Source organism: Chelonoidis abingdonii, chromosome 6, assembly GCF_003597395.2.
Source record: "Chelonoidis abingdonii isolate Lonesome George chromosome 6, CheloAbing_2.0, whole genome shotgun sequence".
In the NCBI taxonomy this organism is placed as follows: Eukaryota; Metazoa; Chordata; order Testudines; family Testudinidae; genus Chelonoidis; species Chelonoidis abingdonii.
In genome coordinates this window covers 17,073,261-17,099,175 of record NC_133774.1, presented here as the reverse complement: position 1 = coordinate 17,099,175, position 25,915 = coordinate 17,073,261, and the positions used below count along the sequence as shown (strand labels likewise).

Sequence of the window (25,915 nt, the reverse complement as noted above, 5' to 3'; positions counted from 1 at the left end):
TTCAGGAAAGATGTGGATAAATTGGAGAAAGTCCAGAGAAGAGCAACAATGATTAAAGGTCTAGAAAACATGACCCGTGAGGCAAGATTAAAAAAATTGGGTTTGTTTAATCTGGAGAAGAGAAGACTGAGAGGGGACATGTAACAGCTTACAGGTACATAAAGGGTTGTTACAAGGAGGAGGGAGAAGAATTGTTCTTCTTACCCTTTCAGTATAGGACAAGAAGCAATGGGCTTAAATTGTAGCAAGGGAGGTTTAGGTTGGACATTAGGAAAACACTTCCTAACTATCAGTGTGGTTAAGCACTGGAATAAATTGCCTACGGAGGTTGTGGAATCTCCATCACTGGGGATTTTAAAGAGCAGGTTGGACAAACACCTGTCAGGGGATGGTCTAGATAATAGTTAGTCCTGCTCTGAGTGCAGGGGACTGGACTAGATGATCTATCAAGGTCCCTTCCAGTTCTGTGATCTATGATTCTGTAGCTGTATTTACTCTCCAGTGCTAACAGTCATCCGCTTTTATAGCTCCCCAAGTAAAAATAGCTTCCTTTTGCAGAGCACTTTCATGCAAACAGTATTCCAGAATGTGCTTTACAAAGCTAATAAATCATGTGGTTACATGGATCAAATAAGAAATGATAGAGCAGTGGAGAGAAATTAAGAGGGACAGGCAAGGAAGATAAAATGTTTGTTGCTGTTCAGGATTAGATGAGCTGCAGAGGAAAAAGCTTTTGCAGGAAAAGTAGGAGAGTTAAGGAGTTGGAAAGTGCCATTTTTAGACCTGTTTCTGGCTAATGCTAGACGTTACCATTTTTTTTTGTAAGGACCGTTCCCAAGTGCAATAGTTCTATTCTAAACAGGTTTTTTTCACAACCGTATCACCATTGTGTCTGAGTGCCTTCCTGCAGAGCATTAAGAGAAGAGACTGATACCTGTCACATGGCTCATCCTCTCCCCAATGGTGTGTTTTGGTAGGGGATTTTTTTTTTTAAATGTATATGCTCCTTGGTGTTAGAAAAGGCAGATCATTTGCATTTGGCTCCTTGCATTTGGAAAGGAAAGTAGTGAGATTTGTTAACTATACAGAGAAAGCCAACGTTATGAAGGATGCACTATTCCTGTTATGAGGCAATATGAAAGGAAATTCAATCCATGATGTCACTTGGGCTTGGGGCTGCTGCTTTTCATCACTATATGGGGGCAGAGGTGGGTGGATTCAGAACGTTGAGTACCTGCTGGTGAGTGGCTTAGTGAGGAAAAGGAGAGCTTTGATGGGAAATGCAGGGCCAATATATCAAAGCAGCCTGGAAACCTGGGCAGAAACATTCATTAGGAGGCAACGGCTGCTGCTTTCTCTTAGGAGCCTGTTTAAATTTTAATTAGAGTGTATATATACACGTTTATACACACAAAGCTCCTAGCTGACATGTTGCCATGGCCTTTCTTCAGCAATAAGAAAGACTCACTCTGAAGGTAATTGTTTTATCAGCAGTTCCACTGCCACCAGCAGGTCTGCTTAAATGTCAGCCCCAAAACACCAGCATTTTATTCACACTCCACATAACTGAACAAAAGCACCAGTTAATAGTCCAATAGTCCAAAGGGGAAAATGGGCATATTTTTTCATTCATAGGATTTTAATGACTCAGTGACATTGCTATTCTTCTAATTTTTTATCCATTTATCAAGTTGGGAGAGGAAATCCTGGAAAGTGTCTAGCGATTCCTGAATTTTACCCGAGTAGGGAAAAGCAAACATGGAGGAACGTTGAATTGTGGAATTGAAGAGAACATATATACACTGTTACAGGCATCTGTGCCATGTGCACTGGATACTTTGCACTTCCTCCACCTGCTCTGGAGGCTTAGCGCAGATGCTGCGATCTAACCTGCCTGAAGCCATGTGTTCTCGTTAGGTGCATGAGGATTTGCATCATGGCAATAATAATGCTGTCATGCAACACACACAAATTTTGTACTGCAATATTTTCCAATTAATAGGAACTTTAAAATCCAGTTGGTACTGCCTGTAGGGCTTACGTGGATGAGGTGGTATGGCACAGAAGCAAAAGGCTGGAAGGCAGTGCAGCCTACTGGGTAGAACACTGAACTGGGATCAGGAGTTCTAGATTCTATTTCCAGCTTGGCCACTGGGTGACCCTGGGCGAGTCATTTCACCATTATGTGCCTTAGTTTCCCAGTGTGTTAAATGGAGCTAAGGCTGTTGACCTCCTTTGTAAAGCACTTTGAGCCCTACTGGTAAAAAGTGCTATAAGAGTGAGGTATAGTTAATTGTTATTTTATTTGATAGCCACATCAGTCCTGAACACTCCCCAAAGGTGCTGAGATGCCCACATCACTCACCACTGCCATCCCAGAGCACCGATAAAACCATGCCAGTCTGCCCCACATTATAGTCGGTACATGCCACATATTGTACAGAGATTCTATTTTAGAATTATTTAAGAGAGTTTGAAAATATTTTTACTGGGACTATTTTTGCATCCCTCTATCTGAAAAACCATTGTTTTTGTTATATTTCATTAACTTCAGTCCAGCTGTACGAAGTTTCTTAAGGGTTCATGCATTCTACAAAGCAGACACATAACTGTCCTGGCATGTAATAACACAACTTTAAGGTCGAGTCACAGTGTCCAAATATTATGCTATTCAATAATGGGAGTGGTGGGGAGTTTACTGCTTAAACCCATTATCCCACAATTATTCAAAGGGAAAAAGGGAGCGGGGCAAGTGGAAGAAAACCATGCTACCGAGAGAGACTAACCATATGACAATAAATATATTTGCAACTTGTAATAGACTCAGCATATTATTTAATTAAAAAAACCCTATTAAGATCACTGCAGCTTCCCAGGGTGGGAAATATTTAAATTGGTTAAGCAGCTTATACTTTGCAGCAGCTACTATAATCCAACAAACAAGTTCTGTCCCAGGCACCAAGATCAATTGAGAGTAAGATAGGATTAATATTTCTTTATGATACTCCTCCCATGAAGCCAGCTTATGGGGTCACCAAGCAATCTAGATCACATTCACGGCATGTAATTATCCTAGCAGGCTGAACAATTTCATAGTCTATAGCCTATTTACTCAGAAATGTTTAAATAACTGGCCAGGGCAATACATTTACGGGGGAGGGGGTGGAAGAGAGAGAGAAAATGAAGTTGTTAAGATGAGTTCCTATCTGCATCCCGTAGAACTTGCCCATACCAGTATTGCCCTGGCCTCTTCTTTTGTCTATTCAGTGTTGAACGCATTCTACACAATATGCATTACCTCACCCTTTTGGGGCGAAGCCAGACTTTTGGCACCTGCTCCCCTACTTGGTGTAAAATTGCTTGTGCCAATCAGAAATGAACACACACAGGTTTTGGCTCCGTCCCCTATGACACTTCTTGATGTCATAGTGGGTACTTTAGGTCGCCCTTTGCATGTGCAGCAGTAAAGGAGAGGAGAAAAAAAATGAATCCTGTGTTATTCTGTGTAACCCGTAACCGAGCCTGATTCACTCGAAAGCCTCTCTCTCAGCTCACGTGTTTTCAAACAGAGTCTTACGTTTGCCGGGTCGTTATGTGCTGGTTTGTATTTGTAATATCAGTTATTACTAAATGCTTGCATCTTTGTTTATAAAATATTGTTTAGTAGATATTTTAGTCATTGTGTGTTCTAAGTTTTATTAACTCTATTAGCTAATCATACGCTGCTCCCTTACCCCTTGTAACTATCCCCAATAAAACTTTAAATTGATTAATTTTAGTTGTGTGTGTCTGCAGTTTGCATCGTGGCCCATATTCTTCTTGCATCCCTTACCTACATAGTCTATTGCCACCTGCAGCCTGGTAAATAACAGGCCTGCATTTCCTTTCGCCTCTGCGAATACGTGGCAATCTACAGAAGTATTGCATATTGTAAATCTAGAAACTTGAGTTAGCAAAATTATAAAAACAATTTGATTTTAATTATGTCTGACGTTATGTAATGCTAGAATGAAAATATGCATTGTGATTTCATATATGTGGTTAAATTTAATATCTATCCTTATTCATTCTATTTCCCAAAGATGCATGAGACACAAGGGAATGAATTTATAAAAGCTATGAAGACAAGGTAACTACTCAAGTTTGAATTAAAAACCCTATTGCTTTCCTCTTCTCTTGGTTTCATAACCTGCATTTCTTACCTCGTTATAAGGAAAGGAAAAGCCATCTATTTCATAGCACAGATATCTGTGGCTCAGGTTGTTTTGGGTTGATGCTGCCTGGAGAGATGTGTGCTTACCTGTGATTGGAACAGATAGTCCAGTGGACCGATCTTGGAGTCGGTAAACCTGTCTTTTCACAACTCTGCCAGCGATTTGCTGTGCAACAGAAAAGCCATTTAGCCTCGCTATACCTGACTCCCTCCCTCTGTACAATGGAGACAATGCATATCAACTTTGTCTTGCACTTTGAGGTCTATGGATGAAGGCTCCATATAAGTGCAAATTATTATTGATCATAGCCAAAAGGTGGTACTTAGAAGAGATCCACATCTTCAGTTTGCTTTGAGATTCATAGATTCCAAGTGCAGAAGGGGCCGTTGTAATAACCTAGTCTGACCTCCTATACAGCACAAGCCACAGAACTTCCCCAAAATAATTCCAAGAGTAGATCTTTTAGAAAAACATCCAGTCTTGATTTAAATCATGCCAGGGATGGAGAATCCACCATGGTGGCCCTGGGTAAGTTGTTCCAACAGTTACTTACTCTCATTGTTAAAAATATACATCTTATTTCCAATCTGATTTTATCTAGCTTCATCTTCCAGGCACTGGATCATGTTATAGCTTTCTCTGCTAGGTTGAAGAGTCTATTAGTAAATATTTGTTCCCTATTTAGATACTCAGAGACTGTGATCAAGTCACTTCTTAGCTTTGGGATGAATAGCACATAACTTTGGGATGAATTTCAAAGGGATTTTGAATGACATGCATGGACAATAAGTCTATCCTCCATTTTTGCTATTATCCTGTGATATAAAATTCAGATGGAGGAGAACTGGAAGAGTTTTCCTCCCAGTAAATATCCAGGATGCAGGTTCCGATACAGTGTGTTGTAGATAGACTAGGTAAATGCAGTGCAAACTTTCTGCAGGCTAGCTCCCAGCCTACCTCAACACTGACTTGGAGGGACCTCCAGTAGGGGGTAGAAGATATTTTTGAAGCTATCCTGCCACTGAGTCCTGGTCGCTGAGGCTGCCAGCAAGTATTCCAGTTAAAGGTGGTGATCTTAAAATCCTGTTCATTAGAAACTGAATTGAGCTCACAATCTCAGCCACAGGCTGCCCACCAGCACACAAGTTTAGGCTACCAGACAACGTACATAGACCATTAGCCAGCACTATCATGACCACAGTGGGCTGGGTTTGATAGGCATCTGGGGAAAATGACTGAAATGAAAAGGACATAGTTGAGGGCTTCTATTCCAAGTCTCAGTCCTGTCTCTATTCAAATAGGAGGGGAAAAATAGCCATAGCCTTTTATACTGGATGCTGACTCAATGGAGGAGCTGGAGGAGCAGTTTGGGAATGGAAAACCATATTTCCTTCATTCTTGTATTATGATACTTTTTCAAATGGTTATGGAATCGGGGCATCAAACCTTCAATCTATGTTCTGCTAGGTTTCTGGAACTACAAAGTCAATCACATTCTTTCCTGCAGGAAACAGATTAGTTACCAACTAATGGCTCTTAATTCACTATTTGTCTTACAGCTGTATCAACTTCTGAATAATGGTATTTATCACAGCTAAGCCACTCACCAATAGGATTCTACAGAGAAGAAGAGGCAGATAGTAAAGGCTAAAGGGATATCTTCTTTGCTGTCATTTTGGGAGTGCTCTTGAGGTGAAGTGGATGATGACATTTGAAAGTTAATATAACAGCACTAGAAACTGGACATCCACATGCCAGATAGTCAGAATGAGCTGAGGTAAGGAAGCATTACCTACTGATTAGAGACTAGGTCGAGGAAAGCAGGAGCTTCTTAGGTTCTAACTCAGGGGTTCTCAAACTGGGAGTCGGGACCTCTCAGGGGGTTGTGAGGTTATTACATGGGGGGTCGCAAGCTGTCAGCCTCCACCCCAAACCCCGCTTTGCCTCCAGCATTTATAATGGTGTTAAATAGATTTAAAAGTGTTTTTAATTTATAAGAGAGGTCGCACTCAGAGGCTTGCTGTGTGAAAGGGGTCACCAGTACAAAAGTTTGAGAACCCCTGTTCTAACTGTAACAAAAAAATTCGCAGTCTGAGCACTGAGGAGGTTTAGGTAGTATACTTCGCCCAGCTGTAATTGAAAAGAAAAGCACATCAGGAATACAAATCAGATGCTCTGTCTATTCTGGGAGTAAGGGAGACATATAGCCACTGATCTATGTGGCAGGAATTTGGATGCAACTTCAGATATAAAATCAATCAAATCTAGCAGAGGGAACCTAATTCTCCTGCTCCCACCACAACAGAAGAGTAACTCCCTGTTTTTGTAGTCAAAGGCAGCCAATTGTATCCTGGGTGTATGGAGAACAGGGCTCCTGGTTGGCGTTTACCAAAAGTCGTTTCAGCTTGATGGCTGTTCAGTAGCCTGGATGAAACGAGTTGGTGTTCTAAATCCATTGTCTAGTGGACACACCACAAAACCACCCCACCAGGCATCCTTACTGGGAGTCTTAGCATAGCTGCAAAGGACTGTAGGATGCTGTGACACTTCCTGGGCATACCCAGGGTTGGGAGGCACCTCACTACCTCTGCCCTTATCTGTACCTGCAGGGGGCCAGCTCCCTGATTGCACTAGGCACAGGCAACACAAGCACTCCCCTACACAGGCTCTGTTGTCCCTCTGCAGATAAGCAATGGGCACTCTCTAACTCCCAAGACACCTGAATGTCCCCTGCCATGTCCAGTCCCTTATCCATTGGACATTCCTTTGAGAATAGCAGAGCTGGGAACTGTACATCTGAACTTACCCACTTCCCATTAGGTGGTTGCTCCATTCAGCTCACAGCACTTTGATTTGTTTATAGTGAAAACCATAACAAAGAACAGAGATTCAAATAGTAGAAAGTAGGTAGAAGTATTGGAAATATCTGAAACAAAATCATAATATGTCTTCTAGAGCAGGGGTTGGCAACCTTCGGCACACGACCCATCAGGGTAATCTGCTGGCTGGCCGTGAGACATTTTGTTTATGTTGACCATCCACAGGCACGGCCCCCCGCAGCTCCCAGTGGCCATGGTTTGCCATTCCCAGTCAGTAGGAACTGCAGGAAGCGGCAGCCAGCACATCCCTGTGGGGACATGCATGCACCCTCCCCACCCCGCACTGTTTTTCCTCCTGTGATCCTGAAATTTTGTGATCTCTTGTCAACTTCACAATCTTCCCTATCTGGAGCTCTGTATCAAAAGAGACTTATAGTAAGACACACCATACACAATAGTCAACCAGAGAGGCAAACATCTCCTACCCCACCTGAACAAAATCTGTTTATCACCTTCTGGTGACCTGTCTTAACTTAAATACCTTAAGAACATAGCTTTAGTATAAATTCATCCTTAAATATCATCCATACATGCATCTTGCACTGATTAAGACAGCCAATGCATTACTGACTGTTGGTAGAGACCTCATGTCACCCTTTGGTGCACTCTTACATAGACATCAGACCCAAGGGATCCCTCTAAATCCCTATGCACTCCTTATGCCTTCTTCCTGTGGGCGCCAAGGGGTCTCTGGGTCACAGAAACAGAAATAAAAAACTCTCCTTTCATGCCTCGCAGTAATCTCTCCAGATGTCAAGATACCTTGGCTGAATTGCAGACAGCCTGTCTGGATTTGAACACTCCCTCTTAAGGATTTGGAACCCAAACATTGCAGCATTGTGCCGGTGCAGAAGAGCCAGAAAATGAAACTAATTTATTTTCATTGTCCATAAATGAGTGTTTACTCTCTGCTTTCCTTTCAGCATTGGTACTGAAAAGTAAATCAGATTTTTAAAATTTTGTTTTACTGATCTAAATGATTAGTAACATGGGTAAGGAAATTGGTTTTAAAATCATGCTTAAACATGACAGTGTCCCTTTAAAGTGCCACCTAACATGAAATACAGAGGTCTGTTTCACTAGTACCAGCATCTTAGTGTCATCTCACTCTTTTGACACTAAAGGCTTTGTAGGATAAAAAAGTCAGTGCATTTCCAAAGGTTAATCTGATTTGCTGAGCCTCAGCTGAACTATTAATGATTAGCACTGTGGTTTCTATTATGGAAATGCACAGCTAGCAATCGCTATGCCAACAAATCTTTTAAACTGAAACAGCTCATGTTTACAAAGCATCCCATCTGACACCTACTTGTTCTGTTTAGACCACAGGGAAATTTAATTATTTAGGTCTCTCAGTTGCTGCACAGATATCAAATATAAAATATTAGTCTGTAATTGTAATGCAGCTGTTCACCACAGTGAGAGCCACTTCACCAGCAATGATGAGTCAGCCTGAGACAGCCACTGTAAACAATGGTAATCATGATGTTGCCCCACTTTTGGGTTGCCCCACAGGGGTTGTATCCCCTGTGAAGTTATATAGGTGATGGGAATTTAGAAAAAACAGTCATGTAAATCGAGCAAAAAGATCAATAGTTGGGGAACCTGGGGATTCATGAAAGTCAAGGTGAGTGCTGCCAAATGGTAGTGGCCCTCAAAGCAGGATCTATCTTTTTATGGCTGAACAGTTTTATAATTTGGTTTAAAAAACAGACAAAAGCTTGCACACCTCTTCTGGGGGAGGGGATAAAGGGAAAAAAACTGTAGCTTCGCCCCTTTATCCAGCTAACTGAAGGCTTGATCATGCAAACACTTACTCTTACTACCCGGTAAGTAGTCCCATGTGAGGTGTTATCTCAGGGCCAATCCTGCAGTCAGCTGCATAGCATGAAGCCCTCTGCATCATTAAACACTGCTTCAAGGGTTCACTTGCTTTTAAAAGGGAGAGCAAAAATCTTTAACCCTAATCCAGAAAAGGTGGGGATTTCCATTTCTCCGGGTCTCTCATAGGGTTCTGTATTTATTTACTGGTATTTATGAGATGGGGTTTATGATAGCCAGTGTTAATGTAAATTAAATACTCGCTTTATTCCCTCCCACTGTCCGCACAAAAAGAAACAGGTGCTGTTTATTGTGCAAGTTGCTACATCCCCACAAGCTCCCAAAGTAACAGGAGGCTGCATATTGAATGGAATACTTAAATGAAAACTTTCAACATTCACCTGCAATCAAAACCTTGTGTTTACCCAAAGGCATTTTACCAGCACCAAAAAGGCAAACTGAATAGGATTTTTCTTCTCTTGTTTGACTGGTTCACTTTGTCTCTAAAGTTCTAAGATGTTTCCTTGCGTTATTAATAAAACACTAAAGCTCACCGGAAATATGAGTGTGTCTGTGCTCTTTTAAACCAAGAAGCTGGGTAGATCATTAGAGAGCCATTTATGCACCGCATTTTGGAGAGGTCACTCTTCGGTTTTTGCAAGATTCTGATGTGAATTTGTCTTGATGTCCATTTATGAAATCCTACCATAAAGAAATCATCAGAGGCAGACAGAGGATCAGAAATCTCACACAGGCAGTGGGATTAGCTCAGGGGTCTCATACTCAAATGATCACAAGGGCCACACGAAGATTAGTACATTGGCCTGAGGGCCGCATTACTGACACCTCCCCCGAACCGCCCTCAGCCCTGCCCCCACTCCACCCCTTCCATGAGGCCCCACCCCTGCCCCGTCTCTTCCCACCCTTTCCCTGCCCCCATTCCAACTCCTTCCCCGAAATCTCCACCCCAACTCCACCCCCTCCCTGCCTCCAGGGGGTGCAGGAGCAGAGTGGGGTGTGGTGGGGGCTCAGGGCAGGGAGTTGAGGTGCAGGAGGAGGACGGGGTACAGCGGGGCTCAAGGCAGGCTCCCTGCCTGCCCTGCTTTGCCCCCACGCCACTCTGGGGAGCATTTGGAACCTGGGGGAGGAGGGGCACAGGCGTCTGTGTGTTGCTGTTGCTTCAGGCACTGCCCCCAGCAGCTCCCATTGGCCGGGAATGAGGAACCGCGGCCAATGGAAGCTGCTGGAGGCACTACCTGAAGCGAGAGCAACACAGAGACCCCTGTGTCCCCTGCCCCTTCCCCATGTTCCGGTTGCTTCCCAGAGCGGTGCAGGGGCAGGCCATGCAGGCAGGGAGCCTGCTCTTCCACTGGTGTGCATTGGGTCGGAACCGCTCTAGATAAACACTGGGGCGGGTGGGGGGCGTGAAGAGCTTGCAGGCCGCAGAAAATAACCCCGCAGGCTGCGTGTTCGAGACCCCTGGATTAGGTCTTTTGCTTTCTGAAAGAATCTTTTCTTAACAGCAAGAATAGTTTATTTGCAGGCTTTTCAAAGGTATTGATTGCAGTAGGGGAGGGATAGCTCAGTGGTTTGAGCATTGGCCTCCTAAACCCAGGGTTGTGAGCTCAATCCTTGAGGGGGCCACTTTGGGACCTGGGTAAAATCAAAACTGGTCCAGGTAGTGAAGGCAGGGGGCTGGACTCGATGACCTTTCAGGGTCCCTTCCAATTCTATGAGATAGGTATATCTCCATATATTATTAATTAGATACCTTATTCTGTATGGCTCAGCCACAAGAAAGCAACATTCCTCTAACAGATAAAGTATAGAGTGTTTTAACCTTTGTTCTCTCATCACAGTGCTCCATGTCCTATGAAAGGGTAAAGTGCTATTAAGTAAGTCAGGCTGGGTTGGATGTCACTCAAAAAGGACAGAGGTAAGGTTGTGGGGTTGGGCTAGTGCGTATTCTAACTCTGTTTCCCAGTACAAGGGTTTAAGTTTGTGTTACCTCAACTGTATTATTTCCTGTTTTTCAGATGTCTAAGTGTCAGTGAACTTGACATTCTGAAAAAACACAAGTTAGCACTAGGCGACGTTAAGTCTGCTTTAATGAAGTTTTTGGGCAATGAATTATACTATGCCATCTCATCCATCTGCTAGGCTTGCTACACAAAGGTTCTCACTGTAACATTTAATGTTGCTGCCAAATGGATGGAAATAAGAGGAAAGATTTGGTGAGTGCTGACCAATCAAGAAAGGGGTAAATACACGTAAACTGAGAAAAGCTGGGTGTTTGTACTTCAAGAGTGACTCCAGATAACTTATCCCTGTAACACAGTAAGAAGAGTGATTTGAGTGTAGAAACAAGAAATCATGAGAAGGTGAAGAGACAAGATTGCTGTAATGCACTGGTGTCCTTGATCCAGCCTGCAATTCATTGTAAACTGCCTACAGAAGAACATTACTATGGTTTTGCCATTGAGTAAAGTGACTATAAAATAGTGGTTATATTTCCTCTACAGAGTAACAGAAAAGTAATCTAAAGCAGTAGCACTGAAGCACTCAACTTCAAGAAAAGGGATTTTAAAATGAGGAAATTTATTAGAATCAGCCTCAGGGAAAATAATTTAGGAAATTAAAAGCCCAGAGTAACAGAATGAAGCTGCTCACTAATATCCTGTTAATTACAGAAGGCGTGCATTCCCCAGAACAAGAGTGTTAAAAGGATTAGAGATAGGAAAAAAGCTAGTATGGCAAGGTAACCAAGCTTACTCAGTTCAAAACAAATAACAATGCAGCCAAAGTGATAACAAACTTTGTATGCAGTGTTGTTGTAGCCATGCTGTTCAGGATATTAGTGACCAGACGGAAGAGCTCTGTGCAAGCTCGAAAACTTGTCTCTTTCACTAGCAGAAGCTGGTCCAATCAAACACATTATCTCACCCTACACCTTGTCTCTCAAAACAAACTTTGGCAGGAATATTCAGAAGTTAAGAAATGTGAATAGGCAAAGATAATGCAACTTTATTTCATATATTGTCTCTATTAGATCTGCCCCCCAAAAGACTTTCTTTGTGAGACCAACAGAAGACTAGCTATAGGTCACAGATCTGGTCTAGACAAGAAAAATGACCTACTGTTGTCAGCAGCAGGTTAGGCTGAATCAATGGTGAACCTGGTCAAGCAGCAAGCAGACAAAAAACTGTGCTCAGCCCTATTTTAAAAACAAAGGTTAATCTTTGTATATGCTCCCAGCTAAACCAGTTGTCTTGGTTACAGGACTAGCTGCACCTCTGTCTCCTTTCTGGTGTCTAAGTGCACCCTGCAGGTTTTTCGCCTTGTGCCTTCATCTCTCTGGGGGTGGAATTCCATAATTTACCTGTTCCTAGATGAAGCCCTGGGTGACAGCAACCTGTGGATCAACCATGCTTACCAAGCAGGTCTGACTGAGTTTGAGCACCAATAGTTCTTCTTTTTGAAAGCCCACGATCAGTGGAGAATAGAATGACCAGACAACCTTTTAAAACGAAATTACTGTTTACTTTAACAGTAGGAACAAAGCATTTAGAGAAAAAGGATTTTTAAACAATCTACATGCATCTCTATCTTGCTTTTCTCTGATGGTAAGCGGGACCTTAAATTCCTTGAACAACCCTCCCCTGGAGAAATAGTATTCCTTTTTAAACCAGCCCCGGCTCTTTTGATCTCCTGTGTTCCTGGGGATTTTTCCTGCCCTGGTGTTGTCTTTTAACAACTTAAGTATTTGTTGGGAAGCGGCTTATTTTGAGCCATTCTTTTTCTTTCTTCCTTGTTTTCCTCTACAGCCCCCTGTAAACTAAACCAACCTATTCATACAGTAAACATCCCACTAACCAGGTCAACATACTGCATTCATAAATTATTACAGAGCAGCTCCAAATCCATCACACCAGTGTTCATCTGCAAACACACATGTTCTGAGCAATATGTGGCCTGGTGGGAAGAAGACAGAAGAGAAGTCAATCCAAGACAAGCAGAGGGAGAAGGCAGAAAATAAGTCTGCCAGAAAGGCCGAAGTGAGTTTATGGAGGGGGATTTTGAAAATAGAAGGCATGAATGAATGGGGAGCCAGTGGACTTGTATGATGGAGGTGATTTATTTTTATGATAGATTCAGGATATTAAGCTTTTTATCTATCCTCTCAAACACTCCTGAGAATACAAAGGGTATACTGCATGCTCTTCCACTCACTCATTCCTCTGCTACCCCTCAGAGGTACATGTAGGATGTAGGGTAGGAGAGCCTGAAGAGAGCACACAATGACTGCTGGAGTTAGCAATCCTAGACTGAGAGTGCAGTCTTTCCTCCCTCTCGTGCACTGCTCTTCAGACATAGCTAGCCTGTCAGCTCACTGCATTATGAGTCCCTCCCCAACCTGTAACTTTCAATTCCTAAGTCTGTAGTAAGACTGTGGGTCCCCCCACTTCTCCCTTCCTTCTGAACAGTACTCAGAGCTATGAACCCTCTTTGTGCCCACTATGTGGTCCTCCATCTTTGTGAGGGTAACTCTGGTATAGATGTGTTTTAGACTGTAAGCTCTTTAGGGTAGGGCCCACGATAGAGACTCTGTGTTCTGCATAGTGCTGTGCACATTGCTTCTGCTCAACAACTAAAGAGTAGGTTGACTTCTAAGGGCTGGGAACTACATGTTAAACATTAATTCAAATTTTAAAAAATCCTTTTGATTATAGGCTTACTTCTAAGGCACTACCCCATCTGTTTGTACGATTACTTTATCGGGTATTCTGGCACGGGCTAAAGCAACTTCTTTAGGCCATTCTAAGCTGCATCAGCTGCCAACAGAGCTAGGGTACAAAATAGGCTGCCCATATGCCCTTCTTTAGCTACACCAACTACACCAGCACTCAAAAGTCAGGGTGAAGTAGAAGCCACTATGATGAATCTTTGATAATCTAGAGAACTACCCCTTATACCAAGGAGATTGTCTAGGCTGTTGGGTTTAGGACTACTTTGTGCTCATAGAGCAGGGTAAAGCAGATGAGAGCATCGCCTGTGCTGGGGCCCATTGGACATAGTACTATACAAAAGAAAGAAATAGTCCCTGTTTTATTCTAAACAGGTTGAGCCTACACTAACATTTCCACCATTGCTAGCACAAGGAGCTGCACCTGTGCTAGCCAAATAATGTCACAACCACTACAAATTCTCAAGTGCAGAGACAAAAGTTTACCAAAAATTCAGAAGACACTAGAAATTCAGAGAGAAAAATCATTAAAGCTTTTGAAAACCAGTAAGAATTAAGCCAATGATCCATGAAGCCAGATCTCCCTGGTTCACTTCATGTACACTAAACTTTTAAAAAGACAACAGATGGACCCATTTGACAGTTACTCAAACTGAAATTCAGATTGTGCACTCTTTCCACTTATGGCATTTGTGTTGAACACCACACAAAATTCATTCAAATATTACGCAGAATGGAGACTACAGCTTGGATCTCATCACGTCAGTATCAGAGTCTCAGACAGCAAAAGACTAAAACAAATCCAGACCTACTGAGCACTCACCAGCCTTCTTTATTGACCTTTCAATCGTTCAAGGTTCAGTCAGGGTCTTCCGCTCATTAAACTCTCTCATTATTACTGGCAACATACAAAAAATGCTATTTTAGACTACTTGGTTACTATAACAACAGGTACAGCCCAAGGAAGGAAAATAACCTTTGTCAAAATTTTTGTCAAATAAAAACATCTTTTAACTACTGCCTGCAACTTTGGAATTTATTGCAAAAACAAATAATCTATTCTAAAATTGGTTATATAGAAGCTAGTGGGTAAGCAATGTTCTAGAATAAGAGCGGTCAGTGTTAAATATTTTCAAAATAGAAGCCAAAATTTTCAGTTACATTATCATGGTTCTAGTATTTGTTTTGATTAAATGGGTTGGACTGAAGATGAAATCTGACTGATGAAATGTGAAAAACCAATAGATTATGGAACCATCATCATCAGGTTTGGAAGCATTTATCTACTTCAGAGCTGCATGCCTGGCTCATTTTGGAAACTCCAAAAACAATTTTAGGGTTAGAAGAAAAAGACTGTACGAAAAGTGGAAGAGTGGAAATCAGTTTGATGCATTAACAAAATGAAATGCATACCCCCAAACAATTACCCATTGTTAAGGACAATCTCTGTTATATAAACAAAGAAGCAGTATTACACTGCTGAGATTGCAGCTTTTCAGGCCACCGCTTGTAGGGTGGCTAAGACATCTACCCGACAACCTCATGAAACCACTGGGGTGTCAATTACATTCATTTCTACCTTGGATTGGTTATTTATAATGGGAGTAAAGGCCAGTACAAGACACCAGAATCAAATGACAGTAGCCTAACCCAATAATTCAAATCAAAACAACTTTAAAAAGTTCAAGACCTTCAGATGTTTCTAATCCTGGAGAATGAATGCATATGAAAGCAGGCTTATAATAATTCAAAGTGGATGCCTGATCAACAAGCTAGATATTTGTTCATCATTACTGTCATTTAGAAAATAAATTAGCTGAGTAAGGAATTTCTGTGTATAGTGTCTTCCGACTTTCTGAAGGCATACATATCCTTATGCCTAATAAAATATTTATGCCCTGCATCCTGGGCAAAATCAAGTCCAAAACCATATTAGCAGATAACGTAACGGACGAGTTGTGCACCACGGACTTCCCGCACTCTCTGGCAATGCCGGAGGATGTTCAGAATGCTGTGAAAGCGCTTATCCACCTTCAGTTGTGTGAACTCTTTTATATCAGCCTCCACGATAAAAAATTCACCTGGAGAACAAACATACCACATTGAGATGGAAATAAATATTTTATAGGATTTATTTAACATTTCAAAATGTAACACCCCAATCTTTTTCACCATCACTTCACCTTGGTGATGAAATATATATTCAGGCAGCTCCCAAGTGGTGCACTTGCATCACATTTTGTCACAATAGTTATGTTCCTGACCATTTTCTAAAATTAAATGCTAGAGATAAACATGATTTTCTGCCACTGAAAATGTTCGGCTGCTGCTGTTTGAAATGATTTGTCAAAACACTGAACTAGAGATGCACAATGCTACCTTAAAAAATCTGTGGCTACAATTAAGACCATATTGTAAACCATGCAGACATTTTGCGTCATTTTAGTCCTATACTGAACTCAATAGAACAGAAAGGTGTATTTTATAAGATTCACATGACAGCCCAACCTTCTCCATCAAGCCATTGCATTCTAGCCACTGACTTTCCCCAACTGCAGACCCAGATCTGTTTTGTGGCTCAAGCTCACTTCTGTCTTAAATCAGTTTTTTTTACAGCTTGAGGACAGAATTTAAATAATGTTACTTTACCATAAAAGCTATTTATAGTCACAAATTCAAGTTCAGTTTATACATCAAATTCTAAATTAAACTGCAGTATTCAGCAAGACAGTTTATTTCTTTAGCACAACATGAAGTTGAAGAATATCCGTTTCTATACCTGTTTGCACTGGAAGCTTTTTATGGGGAAATTGAAATGTGAAACTATCCAGCCAGACCAGAAATCCTTTATCCTAAATAATACTTCTAGATGCTGGATAAAGTAGTCCACCAGACAGTGCAAATACAAATAGGATTATGTGGCCCCAATCCAGAAGAGTTTGCAGTCTAAGGCCCCAATTCCCCAACTACATCCACAAGGTGCTGAATGTATTTGCCAGATTGGGCTAAATTTATGTCATGATGCAACAAAGGAGTAAGACAGGTCAAGTGTTAAAGCAAAGAGATTACATGGTTACTCAGCAAAGTCTACTGCACAGCATATTGGGACTGAATGCCGACTGTTTGATTAAGTATTTTTAAAAAACAAAACAACCAAACAATTCATAGATTCATAGACTCTAGGACTGGAAGGGACCTCGAGAGGTCATCGAGTCCAGTCCCCTGCCCTCATGGCAGGACCAAATACTGTCTAGACCATCCCTGATAGACATTTATCTAACCTACTCTTAAATATCTCCAGAGATGGAGATTCCACAACCTCCCTAGGCAATTTATTCCAGTGTTTAACTACCCTGACAGTTAGGAACTTTTTCCTAATGTCCAACCTAAATCTCCCTTGCTGCAGTTTAAGCCCATTGCTTCTTGTTCTATCATTAGAGGCTAAGGTGAACAAGTTTTCTCCCTCCTCCTGATGACACCCTTTTAGATACCTGAAAACTGCTATCATGTCCCCTCTCAGTCTTCTCTTTTCCAAACTAAACAAACCCAATTCTTTCAGCCTTCCTTCATAGGTCATGTTCTCAAGACCTTTAATCATTCTTGTTGCTCTTCTCTGGACCCTCTCCAATTTCTCCACATCTTTCTTGAAATGCGGTGCCCAGAACTGGACACAATACTCCAGTTGAGGCCTAACCAGCGCAGAGTAGAGCGGAAGAATGACTTCTCGTGTCTTGTTTACAACACACCTGTTAATGCATCCCAGAATCACGTTTGCTTTTTTTGCAACAGTATCACACTGTTGACTCATATTTAGCTTGTGGTCCACTATGACCCCTAGATCTCTTTCTGCCATACTCCTTCCTAGACAGTCTCTTCCCATTCAGTATGCGTGAAACTGATTGTTCCTTCCTAAGTGGAGCACTTTGCATTTGTCTTTATTGAACTTCATCCGGTTTACCTCAGACCATTTCTCCAATTTGTCCAGATCATTTTGAATTTTGACCCTGTCCTCCAAAGCAGTTGCAATCCCTCCCAGTTTGGTATCGTCCGCAAACTTAATAAGCGTACTTTCTATGCCAACATCTAAGTCGTTGATGAAGATATTGAACAGAGCCGGTCCCAAAACAGACCCCTGCGGAACCCCACTTGTTATACCTTTCCAGCAGGATTGGGAGCCATTAATAACTACTCTCTGAGTACGGTTATCCAGCCAGTTATGCACCCACCTTATAGTAGCCCCATCTAAATTGTATTTGCCTAGTTTATCGATAAGGATATCATGCGAGACCGTATCAAATGCCTTACTAAAGTCTAGGTATACCACATCCACCGCTTCTCCCTTATCCACAAGACTCGTTATCCTATCAAAGAAAGCTATCAGATTGGTTTGACACGATTTGTTCTTTACAAATCCATGCTGGCTATTCCCTATCACCTTACCACCTTCCAAGTGTTTGCAGATGATTTCTTTAATTACTTGCTCCATTATCTTCCCTGGCACAGAAGTTAAACTAACTGGTCTGTAGTTTCCTGGGTTGTTTTTATTTCCCTTTTTATAGATGGGCACTATATTTGCCCTTTTCCAGTCTTCTGGAATCTCTCCCGTCTCCCATGACTTTCCAAAGATAATAGCTAGAGGCTCAGATACCTCCTCTATTAACTCCTTGAGTATTCTAGGATGCATTTCATCAGGCCCTGGTGACTTGCAGGCATCTAACTTTTCTAAGTGATTTTTAACTTGCTCTTTTTTTATTTTATCTTCTAAACCTACCCCCTTCCCATAAGCATTCACTATGTTAGACATTCCTTCAGACTTCTCAGTGAAGACCGAAACAAAGAAGTCATTAAGCATCTCTGCCATTTCCAAGTTTCCTGTTACTGTTTCTCCCTCCTCACTGAGCAGTGGACCTACCCTGTCCTTGGTCTTCCTCTCGGTTCTAATGTATTGATAAAAAGTCTTCTTGTTTCCCTTTATTCCCATAGCTAGTTTGAGCTCATTTTGTGCCTTTGCCTTTCTAATCTTGCCCCTGCATTCCTGTGTTGTTTGCCTATATTCATCCTTTGTAATCTGACCTAGTTTCCATTTTTTATATGACTCCTTTTTATTTTGTAGGTCATGCAAGATCTCGTGGTTAAGCCAAGGTGGTCTTTTGCCACATTTTCTATCTTTCCTACCCATCGGAATAGCTTGCTTTTGGGCCCTTAATAGTGTCCCTTTGAAAAACTGCCAACTCTCCTCAGTTGTTTTTCCCCTCAGTCTTGATTCCCATGGGACCTTACCTATCAGCTCTCTGAGCTTACCAAAATCCGCCTTCCTGAAATCCATTGTCTCTATTTTGCTGTACTCCCTTCTACCCTTCCTTAGAATTGCAAACTCTATGATTTCATGATCACTTTCACCCAAGCTTCCTTCTACTTTCAAATTCTCAACGAGTTCCTCCCTATTTGTTAAAATCAAGTCTAGAACAGCTTCCCCCCCAGTAGCTTTTTCAACCTTCTGAAATAAAAAGTTGTCTGCAATGCAGTCCAGGAACTTATTGGATAGTCTGTGCCCCGCGGTGTTATTTTCCCAACATATATCTGGATAGTTGAAGTCCCCCATCACCACCAAATCTTGGGCTTTGGATGATTTTGTTAGTTGTTTAAAAAAAGCCTCATCCACCTCTTCCACCTGGTTAGGTGGCCTGTAGTAGACTCCTAGCACGACATCACCCTTGTTTTTTTCCCCTTTTATCCTAACCCAGAGACTTTCAACACTTCCGTCTCCTATGTCCATCTCCACCTCAGTCCAAGTGTGTACATTTTTAATATATAAGGCAACACCTCCTCCCTTTTTCCCCTGTCTATCCTTCCTGAGCAAACTATACCCATCCACACCAACATTCCAATCATGTGTATTATCCCACCAAGTTTCAGTGATGCCAACAATGTCATAGTTGTATTTATTTATTAGCACTTCCAGTTCTTCCTGCTTATTACCCATACTTCTCGCATTTGTATATAGGCATCTAAGATACTGGTTTGATCTTGCCTCCCAGTTTTGCCCTGACCCTCCTTTCTCTCTGCCATTATAGCCCACGCTCCCTCTTGTTTCCAACCCATCTCCCAGGTCTTCATGTTCCCCAGATCTTCATGTTCCCCACTTACCTGTGGGCTTTGCTCATCTGTCCCCGTCGAACCTAGTTTAAAGCCCTTCTCACTAGGTTAGCCAGTCTGTGTGCAAACAAGGTCTTCCCCCTCCTCAAAAGGTGAACGCCATCTCTGCCTAGCAGTCCTTCCTCAAATACATGTGTCTGAGTCACTGCTGACAGGCACTGCAGCAAACATTCAATCCTTGTCCATTTCTGGATTCCCAGATACTGTATCTGCAGTGACCAGTAGGGCCTGTTTTCCTTTAAGATTATCCAGTGAATGTTTTGTCTCCTCAGAAGCAGACCTCACTACTGCCATCTATACCTTTGTCACCTCCAGGTAGATTGAGGACTCTGGAGATTCTGCTGGTAAAGACTGGAGGGGCTGCTAGGACGACATGTGACATTTCCCAGAAGTACCCAGGGTTGTGACACACCTCACTACCACGTGCCCTTAGTGGGAGAAAGCCCTTTTCTGTGACTGCCAGGGGGTCAGCTCCTCAACTTCACTGGCTACAGACAACACAAGCACTCTCCTCTAGACCTGCTGTTACTCTACACGTTAGTGATTGGCACATTCCAACCACCAAGCCTTCCAAGCATCTCCCTGGAGCATCCAGCCCCTGGTCTCTCAACACAGATTTGCTGCTTCCAAAGACCCTAGTTTACCAGTTACATCTCAGATCACCACTTAACTTAACACACAGAACTTAGATAAGCTTATAGTGAAATCAGGTATAAGTAGAGGACAGAACAAGAAGCAATGAGCTCAAATTGCAGCAAGGGAGATTTAGGTGAGACATTAGGAAAAAACTTCCTAACTGTAAAAATATATGAGTACTGGAACAAATTATCTAGGGAGGCTGTAGAATCTCCGTCATTGGACATTTTGACAAACACCTGTCGGGGTGGTCTAGATAATACTTAGTCCTGTCTCAGTGCAGGGGACTGGACTACATGACCTATCAAGATCCCTTCCAGTCCTACATTTTATGATTCTAATAGCAAGTAAAAGTATTAGAAACAACCAATTTGTTTATATATAAAATAAAATCATAACACGAATTCTAGAGCCCAGACTTTATTAACTAAATCAGTGATACTCAGACCTATGCTAGTACAGGAGCGAAATCAGCGATCAACATTACCCAAAAGAGCTACAGTAGTGTGAATTTTTATATTCACAGCAAATAAATTAATAACTTAGTGCAAGTTGGTAACTTAAATGGTTAATAACATAGTAAAAGCATCCTGACTGGTTAATAACTTAAATTGGTTAATAATTAAAATCACACTGTTTTTAATATCATGTGCTGCAAAGAGCCGCAGGAATCATAGAATATCAGGGTTGGAAGGGACCTCAGGAGGTCATCTAGTCCAACTCCCTGCTCAAAGCAGGACTAATCCCCAGACAGATTTTTGCCCCAGATCCCTAAATGGCCCCCTCAAGGATTGAACTCACAACCCTGGGTTTAGAGCTGAGTTCCTACACATTGCAGCAGACAGAATCTGTGTAACAGAGCCCTAAGCTCTGGCTGAGTTACTTAAGTCCTCAAATCATGGTTTAAAAAGACTTCAAGTTACAAAGAATTCACTATTTACACTAGTTTAAACTTGCAAGTGACCCATGCCCCAGGTCTCTGCCAATCTGACCTGGGAGGAAATTCCTTCCCGACCCCAAATATCGCAATCAATTAGACCCCCAATCATATGGGCAAGACCCAGCAGGCAGATACATGGGAAAGAATTCTCTGTGGTAACTCAGAGCACTCCACATCTACTACCCTATCTCTGGCCATTGGGGATTTTTGTTATTGGCAGTCACTGATGGGCCTCATCCCATTGTAGGCAGCCCCATCATACCATCCCCTCCATAAACTTACCAAGATCAGCCTTGAAGTCAGTTAGGTTTTTGTCCCCATTGCTCTCCTGGCCCAGAAGGCTGTTCCACAACTTCATTTCTCTCATAGTTAGAAACCTTCACCTAATTTTGAGCCTAAACTTGTTGATGGCCAGTTTATATCTATTTGTTATTGTGTCCACATTGGTGCTTAACTTAAATAACTGCCCTTCCTCCCTGGTATTTATCTCTCTGATGTATTTACAGAAAGCAATTGTATCTCCCCTCAGCCTTCTTTTGATTAGGCTAAACAAGCCAAGCTCTTCGTATCACCTCTCATAAGGAGGGTATAATATATGCTGATTACAAATTGAGAGTCCTTAAAGGTCTGGGAAGCAGTTATTTGAGAAATCCACTTTCTACCCATGTCCCATTGTGGCAGGTAAGATTTGCTGGTCTTCTGCTGTGGATAGTGCCTGAGGGTGCCAGCAGGGCATTGTCAGCTGAGTTCCCCTAAGTCCAAGTATGGTGACTGTGCACAGAATATTAACCATCTTGGCATATCTGCAATTTATTGATTTAGACACTCACCATCTGAGACTGCTTTACAGCATGTCCAAGAGTCTCAAAAGTGACTAGAGATTTTGAATGCTTCAATTTCGGAGCACCCAAACTGAAAATTCTTTGAAGGGCCTAATTATCAGAACCAATGACCATCTACCTTCCGAAAATAAGGCCCCTTTAAGGTGTTTCAAGTTAGACAACCAAAAAATGAAGGCACCCAAAATTCACTAGTCACTTAAAAAAACCTTTCCCCTTTTCTTGTACATTTCTGCTACAACATCCAGATGTTCTGATAAAAACCAGTTACTAATCTTTCATAATGGTTGTTCTTTGAGATGTATTGCTTGTGTCCATTCCATGTTAGGTGTGTGCACACCGTGTGCACAGCTGCTGGATATTTTTCTCTTAGTGGTATCTGTAGGACCGGCTCTAGCACCCTCTGGAGCCATAGATGAACGCGGCGGTATAAGGGGTCCTGCCAGCTCTGCACCCTCTCGGCTCCTTCTTGCCGATAACTCCAATAGAAGAATAGGAGGATGGGTCATGGAATGAGCAGGAGCAACACATCTCAAAGAACAACAGTTACAAAAAATTAGTAACCGTTTTTTATTCTTTGAGTGCTTGCTCATGTCCATTCCATGCTAGGTGACTCGCAAGCAGTACCATCGAAGGCAAGTTTAGAATTTATGGACGTGCTGACTGCAACACCAGTCTTCTGAAACTAGCATCGTCATGGGGTTGCTGGGTGATGACGTAGTGGGATCCAAAGGTATGAACCTATGATCACGTTGTGACTCTGCAGATGTCCTGGATTGGTATTTGCACGAGGAATGCTGATGATGAAGCCTGAGCTCTCATGGAATGAGCAGTCACAATGGCTGGAAGCAGAACCTTCGCCTGCTTGTAGCAAGCCTGGACACATGCAGTTATCCAGGACAAGATTCTTTGGGATGACACTGGCAGCCCTCTCATCCTTCCCGCCACTGCCACAAAGAGTTGCACAGATCTGCTGAAGGGTGTAGTCCTTTCGATATAGAAGGCCAGGGCCCACCTAACATCTAACGTATGGAGCTGATGTTCCTCAGTGGTCTTGTGAGGTTTTGGAAAGAATACAGGCAGAAAAATGTCCTGATTTTTGGTGAATTGCAACACCATCTTAGGTAGGAAGGCTGGATGAGGGCGCAGCTGGACCTAGTCCTTCAAGAACACCATATAAGGGTGTTCTGATATCAGGACTTTGATCTCAGACCCTCTTCTGGCTGAGGTGATCGCCAAGCAACCATTACAGGCAGTAAGAAGGAACTGAGAGAGTGTGGAGCCGGCAGCACCCCTCGTACCGCTGAGCCAGTACTAGACATACCCCTAAGGGAAAAATCTCTGGCAACTGTGCATATGGCATGCACATACCTAGCATACAATGGATATGAGCAAGCACTCAAAGAAGAATGGAAGTTTTATAAATACATGCATAAATTAAAAAAGAATACCTTTAGTATCCTTGGTTTCTTCTTCCAGGAATCTGTGGTAGAGATTTCTGACAGCGGAGCTCATAGATTTCATCGGCTGATGTAAGATCTTATATTTGCTAACCACCGCTTTATTCAAATCTTGAACAACTCTATTAATTTGATCATATGTTAAACGACCCCGCATGTACCTGAAAAAAAATAATTAAAAACTGGTAACAAGAAAATCACAGACTTGGAGCGCCAAAAGTCTATTTCCATTTCTTTCTCTCCAATGAGCCCTAATTCCTAAAAGTCACACCCAATTAAGAATTTCCTCATGCATTTATAAATACAAAAGCAGACAGTAGTTAATTTTGATCAATTTTCTTTGATCCCTTTAATAGCTATGTTGAAAAAACACATAGCATAACCTGAAAGAGAAAGTCCAAAAATTGTTATATTAAGGAGTGAAAAAGAACCAGTGCCTAAAGACTGCCAGAAACTTTTTAAAAATAAAATGAAAAGGTTGTGATTTTTGCACATCCAGCTCATGCAACTACAGAAGCAAAATCAAGCACAGCTTCTTAAATACAAGGGAAGAAATAATTAAACTAGAATATTTCATTTACTTTAAAAGAAAATGGTTTGCAATTTGAAGACCAAAGTGTCTCTTCCTCTAATCTTCTAGGGTTAGTTACTTTACTTGTACTTGTAAGTCATGGCTGTTTTTAATCGTGATAGCTACCTAGCTTTAGAGCTGGATATAGAGTTCTCCCTTCCTAGATTTTAAAATATTTTGTTAAACTGCTATCAACCATGATCAGATTTGCTGACGACAGGCTAGAGATATAGGTAACTCAGGAAGACAGAAACAAAATAATATTGAGATATTAGAACAATTAATTGCTTGCAACCAGGGGCTATTCAGTATTAATAAAGTCATACATCCGGGGAGAGGAAATAAACAGCTCTAATACAAACTGGGAAACATTTATATAAAAAACAGCAAATCCAAGACAGATCTGGGCTGACTGACAGCCAACTTAATAAAAGGTAAACTTGAAAACCATTGCAATAAAAGCCAATGCTAAACTCAGTGGGAAAAAAATACATAGAATTTATGTGGGTGATTTTTCAGCTGTTATTGCATATTTTGAAATGATGTGTGTTCTGAAACTGCCCTGCCATAACTTTTTCATAAGGCTATTTTGGAAAACTGTCATTAATCCTCCTTCAGGTCTGAATTAGTTATAAATAAATCAATTCTGAAAATAAAGCACAAGCCCAGAAAAATGCTGACAATCAATGTAACTTACCGCTCAAACATTAAATACTGTCATATTTACCTGCTGTTTTGCAAGTTCAGAAAAATAAAGCTACTATTTAACAGCAACACTTATCTCTGCCCATTTTGTAATTAAAAATTAATTCTATAAAATTTTGCAAATTGATTCAGCCCCGTTCAACTAGACCTAAACTGTGCACTAAAGGGCCAATCCTGTTACTATTAACTTCAACAAAAGGAGGATTAAGCCCTTAACTTTTTGCTATTGGGTATGTGGTTTCACTGTGCCATCCATCAGCTGAATTGGAAATCATTTCAAAACTCATATCTTAAAGATAACTCCTTCTCAAGCAACCTACAAACACTATTTTAACCCATTTACCATAAAAACAAAAAAATGCAATTCCATTTCCAGTCAATCAACACAGCCCAAACAGTAAGTATTGTGTCCTGCTTGTTTTACATTTTAAAAGCTGGTAACACATTATTCCACATTCACTGTCCTTTGTAGTGGACAGCATGATATATGCTATATTTCACCAAATAAGTATGATCCACCATAAACCATTCACAAGTTGTAAAATGCCGAGTAATCAATCTCACAAACTGAAATGTCATAACACAACTATGCAATACCTGCATTCTCACCCCCAACCCTCCCAAACACTATTTCAACTACTGTGTATATGTTCCCTGCCAATAGATTCATGGACACTGAATACAAAAGTATCCCAACCCAAAGTTATAATTTTCACTAATGGCTGATGTAAATCTATGTTTATAATTTAAAATGCTTGATGTCAACATACTACTAAGATGCTAACAGATGATTCAAAGCTAGTACCAAAAGCAAGGTTCTAAAATAGTTACTGAAATAGCAAAGTTTTGCATATCCATGCACGAGACCAAGTGAAACTTGTTCTAAGCATCTTGATTGCCTTATGGTCTAGACAGACATTAAAGAAAAGAAGTGAGATTCTGAACTATGC

At 41.5% G+C, this 25,915-nt stretch overlaps 1 protein-coding gene across 4 annotated transcripts in view; it reads right to left on the bottom strand.

Moving 5' to 3' along the window:
- Nucleotides 1-14,117: 14,117 nt before the first annotated feature.
- Nucleotides 14,118-25,915, bottom strand: part of SKA1 (spindle and kinetochore associated complex subunit 1) — a 59,042-nt gene continuing 47,244 nt past the window's right edge. For all 4 annotated transcript variants that reach the window (XM_075066865.1, XM_075066867.1, XM_075066866.1 and 1 more), the window contains exons 6-7: nt 23,681-23,850; nt 14,118-15,739 (exon numbers count right to left, since the gene is read on the bottom strand). In XM_075066865.1, coding sequence (XP_074922966.1) covers nt 15,591-15,739; nt 23,681-23,850 — 319 coding nt within the window. In that variant the 3' untranslated portion in view covers nt 14,118-15,590. The remainder of the gene's footprint in view (nt 15,740-23,680; nt 23,851-25,915) is intronic.